General features: G+C 35.8%; 1 protein-coding gene across 1 annotated transcript; it reads right to left on the reverse strand.

The window, feature by feature from the left end:
• Positions 1-1,017: 1,017 nt before the first annotated feature.
• On the reverse strand, positions 1,018-4,957 carry LOC121243144 (wall-associated receptor kinase 2-like). The gene is made up of 4 exons (XM_041141208.1): positions 3,940-4,957; positions 3,667-3,828; positions 2,985-3,380; positions 1,018-2,216 (listed from the first exon to the last, which is right to left on the reverse strand). The coding sequence occupies exons 1-4, from the start codon at positions 4,820-4,822 to the stop codon at positions 1,354-1,356; spliced, it is 2,304 nt and encodes a 767-aa protein (XP_040997142.1). The 5' UTR covers positions 4,823-4,957; the 3' UTR covers positions 1,018-1,353.
• Positions 4,958-5,501: the final 544 nt, after the last annotated feature.

Genomic DNA, 5,501 nt, shown 5'->3' on the forward strand with positions numbered 1-5,501 from the left:
TTATTATTTTGGAATTTAAAAAAGTTGAATTGTTTATTATATTTTGTGTTGAAATTTGAAAAAGTTGTAATTATGAGTTGAGATGAGTTGAGAAGAATTTGGCTTCCAAACGAAGCCTAAATAGGTTTATTTAAAGTGCCTTTGAATGTTGAAGTGAGTTGAGTTGAATTGATAAAATATTATTTGAATATTATTTTTTAATATTATTATTATTTTGAGATTTGAAAAAGTTGAATTGTTTATTATATTTTATATTAAAATTTAAAAATATGTACGGTGCAGTGGGCTGGAATTTGTGGCTGTTTGGTATTCTGTTTTGAATTAATGTTGACTTTTGGTGGTTGTGTAGGCGTGTTGTGGGAGTTGTGTCAATATTCAGGGTTGATAGGTGGGTTGTGTTCGGGTTAAGTATGGGCTGTTCAGGTTTATGTGGGCTATTAGAAGTAACATTGGACTGTTTTGAGCCCATTTTTATGTTGTCGGTTGATGTTTGTTTTGGGATTTTTGGTATCTTGGAAAGAAAAAAGAGCAGGACATGTAGCAGGATCCTTAGTATTGTCCATATTATAATATAGATTATCGTGATACAGCTAGAGTACACTTCTAAATTTAGAGTACAGTTTCAATAATTACATACTCCATCCACCTCATAATTTTTCATCCCTTTTTCAATATTACTCGTGATTACATTTTTCTTTTATTTTATTTTATGAAATAAATTTATAAATTGATATGAGTATAAAGTCATGATAATTTATAAATTTATTTTTATAAATTTTTTTTATAATTAAAATATTTCTCTAAAAAAATTATATGAAGTGATTGATCTTGATTTTGAAAGACACATATTGATGAAATATTAGACCAATTCAGCTTCCCCAGGCTTTTTGCTAGTTAACGGAAGACGACGAGATTTGCTTTCAAGGAACTTAGAAGAATATTCCGACTTCGAGAATTTACCCAAAGTCTACAGCAAAGCATTGAGTTTTCTTTCAACCCCAAACACTAATATTTAAGTTACAATAAATCAACCCATAATTCACAAATAAAAATTTAGAACACACATGTTGAACTTAGGACGACTTTCAATGCGGACACCTAATTGAGTACTAGTACTGGACTTGCTCACATGTACGTACAAAAGCTCTTAATAATGCAAAGCAGATCTTAAGAGCAAACTTTGAACATACAAAAAGATCTATGTGGAGAAAACTTAAAACACTGGATGCAAAGAGAGCGAAAATATACCATCATCCATTGACTTGGAGGAAGATACTTGCTGATTGAGGCTTTTAAGGACTAATGGATTATTTGACATCATTTGTTGGTTTTAGTGCTTGATTTCCCATACTATCAAATGGTACTTGTGGAAGAATAGCCAACACCAACATCAATGTTTAAAGAGTACTGTGTGGATGCACTAAGCAAATGCTCTGTCTCTTCTGTGTTGAGATTAGCTTCTTTCCTTGTTTGCTTTCCTTTACCTCTTAGTCCATCCAGCATCACCACCACCTCCTTCACAGTAGGCCTATAATCTCTTTTGCACATTTCAAGGCTTGAAGCTTTTTGTGATATTTTTACTGCCTCCAACTCCATTGAGACTTCTTTCATCATAGGTCGTTTCTTTCCATCCAAGCTCAAGCACCTTTTTGCAACGTTTGCGACTGCAATAAGCTCTTCTTCTACAGCTTCCATCAGAATTCGTTTATCAAGAATATCAAACAAATTGTTTTCTTCCATCGAGGAAATAAAATACGAGGCTAAACCTTTGGATTCTGGTGCCCTTGTCAAAGAGATAGCTTTTTCTCCGGTTAAAAGCTCAACAAGGACAACACCAAAGCTATAAACATCGCTCTTTTCTGTAAATTGACTTGATTGAAAATACTCCGGATCCAAGTATCCAAAAGTTCCATGCACTAGTGTAGTCAAGTGAGTTTGATCAATAGCAACGGATCTTGAAGTCCCAAAATCTGCTACTTTTGCCCTGTATTTATCATCTAAGAGAATGTTCGTTGACTTAATGTCTCGATGGTAAATGGGTAATGAAGCTTCTGAGTGTAAATAGTAGAGAGCTCCTGCAATTTCTGTGGCAATTCGTAAGCGCATATCCCATGTTAGTGGAAACTCCTCAATTTGATCACTTAGATATTTCGAGAGAGTTCCATTAGGAACAAATTCATACACTAGTAAAGGCACTTCTGTCTCCAAGCAACAACCTAGTAGTTTAACAATGTTCCTATGATTAATTTGTGAAAGAATGACAACTTCATTAATGAATTCTTGAAGCTTTCCTTCATCATCATCTCCTTCGCACATTTCTAGGCTTGAAACTTTTTTTGATATTTGTACTGCCTCCAACTCCATTGAGACTTCTTTCATCGTTGGTCGTTTCTTCCCATCCAAGTTCAGGCACCTTTTTGCAAGGTTTGCAACTGTAATAAGCTCTTCTTTTACAGCTTCCTTCAGAAATCGTTTATCAAGAATATCAAACAAATTGTTTTCTTCCATCGAGTAAATAAAATGTGTGGCTAAACTTTTGGCTTCTGGTGCCCTTGTCAAAGAGATAGCTTTTTCTCCGGTTAAAAGTTCAACAAGGACAACACCAAAATTATAAACATCACTCTTTTCTGTAAATTGACTTGACTGAAAATATTCAGGATCCAAGTATCCAAAAGTTCCATGCACTAGGGTAGTCAAGTGAGTTTGATCAATAGCAATGGATCTTGAAGTCCCAAAATCTGCTACTTTTGCTCTGTACTTATCGTCTAAGAGAATGTTCGTTGACTTAATGTCTCAGTGGTAAATGGGTAATGAAGCTGCTGAGTGTAAATAATAGAGAGCTCCGGCAATTTCTGTGGCAATTCGTAAGCGCATATCCCATGTTGGTGGAAACTCTTCGTTTTGGTCACTTAGATATTTTGAGAGAGTTCCATTAGGAACAAATTCATACACTAGTAAAGGCACTTCTGTCTCCAAGCAACAACCTAGTAGTTTAACAATGTTCCTATGATTAATTCGTGAAAGAACAACAACTTCATTAATGAATTCTCGAAGCTTTCCTTCATTAGTTATCTTTGACTTTTTCACAGCAACAATTCTTCCATCGTCTAACATACCTTTGTAAACAGTGCCTTGTCCTCCTTGACCGAGTATTCTATTAACATTAAAATGGTCAGTGGCTCTCTCCAAGTCCTTTGAATTAAATAATTTCGTGTTCTCAACATTCAATTCACTTTGAGATATTTGCTGTTGTAACAACAATCCGCCATTTCGTTTAAAGAACTCCTGCCTACGTTGAATCCTTTTCCTTTTCTTCACCACTTTGTATGACCCCCATCCACCAATAAGTAGAAATAATACCCCAAGGCATGTACTAGCACCTGCTTAACTCAAAAAATTAATAGGAGAACGATTACGCCAGCTTGCAGTACTTGGGATATTAATTTATATATATTATTAATAGGTTTTATACTAAAATTGTTAATGGAGAGACATGTTGATCTCTAAATGGTAGCTACAAATTAAGCCTAACAAGCAAATCTCCATGTCGATCATGTGCCAAAAATATTTTAAGATACTATAGTACTTTTTGAAACTTCTTTTTTCATTTTGTTGCTTAATTCCTAATTTACAAACTTCCATAAATTAATTCTTATGCATACGTACCGAGTGCAATAGGAATAATTTTAGAATGCCTTTTTCTGCAACCTATCTGTCCATCTCCTTCGAACCCATGTTGACAGGTACATGTGTAACTTCCATCAGTGTTGATGCATCTTGCATTACGGCCAGCGCAAGGTTTCTCAAGTGAAATACACTCATCAATATCTGAAACACATGAGCACATGCAACAGCCGCAGACCGTCGTAAATCTTAATGAAAAATTTAGTCATTAAGATTTTGATTTTGAGAAGCTTCTTAGACGTGAGTAGTAAGTACCTTTGCAACCAAGTGGGAGGTAGGGGTTGCCCTCGTAACCCTTATTGCACTGGCAACGGTATCCATAGCCGTTTTCAGGATCATCACATGTGCTGTTCCCTCCACATATGTAATCAGTCTTGAGCTGAGCATACTTACACCTTTCATTACCGATCGTCCAATCAAGTACCATTGGAATGGTTCTATTATTCTGGAGACTGGAAAGATAAACGGAGGAGAAATTGAACAGTTGTTTCTTAACAACGAAAGCATAGCCGCAGGGATTGAATTTCAATACTTTTGTGTGATTATTGAAGCTATATACTCGCAAAGTCATTTTGCTCACTCTTTCCGGGATCTCTACCTGGCAACAACCAATTCCCGAGCAAGTCCCATTCAAAACATTGCTTTGATATTGGCAAATGGACATGCAGCCCATGGAGAAGTTTCCATTGTTCTGGTTACCATCAAGGAATGCATATGTATCGCAGCCAACAGCAACGAACACGTTTTGGGTGTTAGAAATGGTAAAAGTATCGGTGGCGGTTCTCAGAACGGTAAACTGCAAGTTTGTCGAGAGCCCCGACCCGTTGTTACAGACCTCAACAGTGTTCATGAAGATGTCAATCTGACCTTGGATGGAAATCTGTTGGACAACGACGCCCTGCTTCCATGGTCGGAGTCCGTCCGACGATTTGGTGCAATCGACAGAAAAGCTTTTATTTAGGGAACAACCTTCACCTATACCAAATGGATATGGAATTTCAACATCTCCACACCAGTTGGGGCAGTTAGGGAGGGCTGATCCATTAGTTGTTGCTGTTGCTGGTGCTGCAGTTGCCATTCTAGATAATATTACGCCTACCCATATGACTTGCACAAGCAGCTTATTATAACCACCCATAATCGCCTCCACTACTATTTCTAAGAGAGGGCGGATTGATAAAGTTTAGTACTATTGTGGTTTTTGCCTGTAAAACTTGCCGTACATGATCGAGTTTTATACAAGGCATATGGGAGGATGAAGAACAGCATTCCATGCACCAGGTATGAACGTGACCTATATTCCACTACCGGCGGCACAAATTAGTCTGTCTTATACATCTAGTCAAGTCGTATAAGGCAGCTTTGAGAATGCCAAAGAAACACTCGATCAAGATGGCAGTAGGCCTCGTCAGGATGGAATGAAACGGGTCACCGGATGAGACGAGAATTTTATGAATAGTAATAAAAATGATTTACGAATAGTAGAAAAATTGTTTAAATTAAGATGTTTTCTTGGATTTTAGAAAATGAGAGAGAAAATGTTAATTATTAAAAATATTATAAAGTAAAAATATTATTAAAATATTATTCTTGTTTTGAAACTTGAAAAAGTTGAATTATTTTCTATATTTTGTTTGGAAGTTTATAAGGAAAGTTGTAATGATTTTGCATTGATTAGATGAAAAAGTTAAAATATTTGAAATTGAAAAGTGTTTATCATGTTGTAGTGATGTATGGAAAGAAAATTATAAAAATGAGTTGAGATAATATTTTGTATTCCCAAACGAAGTCTTAATCACAATAAATTCATTTTAAAC

This window comes from Juglans microcarpa x Juglans regia, chromosome 8D, assembly GCF_004785595.1.
Source record: "Juglans microcarpa x Juglans regia isolate MS1-56 chromosome 8D, Jm3101_v1.0, whole genome shotgun sequence".
Lineage (NCBI taxonomy): Eukaryota > Viridiplantae > Streptophyta > Magnoliopsida > Fagales > Juglandaceae > Juglans > Juglans microcarpa x Juglans regia.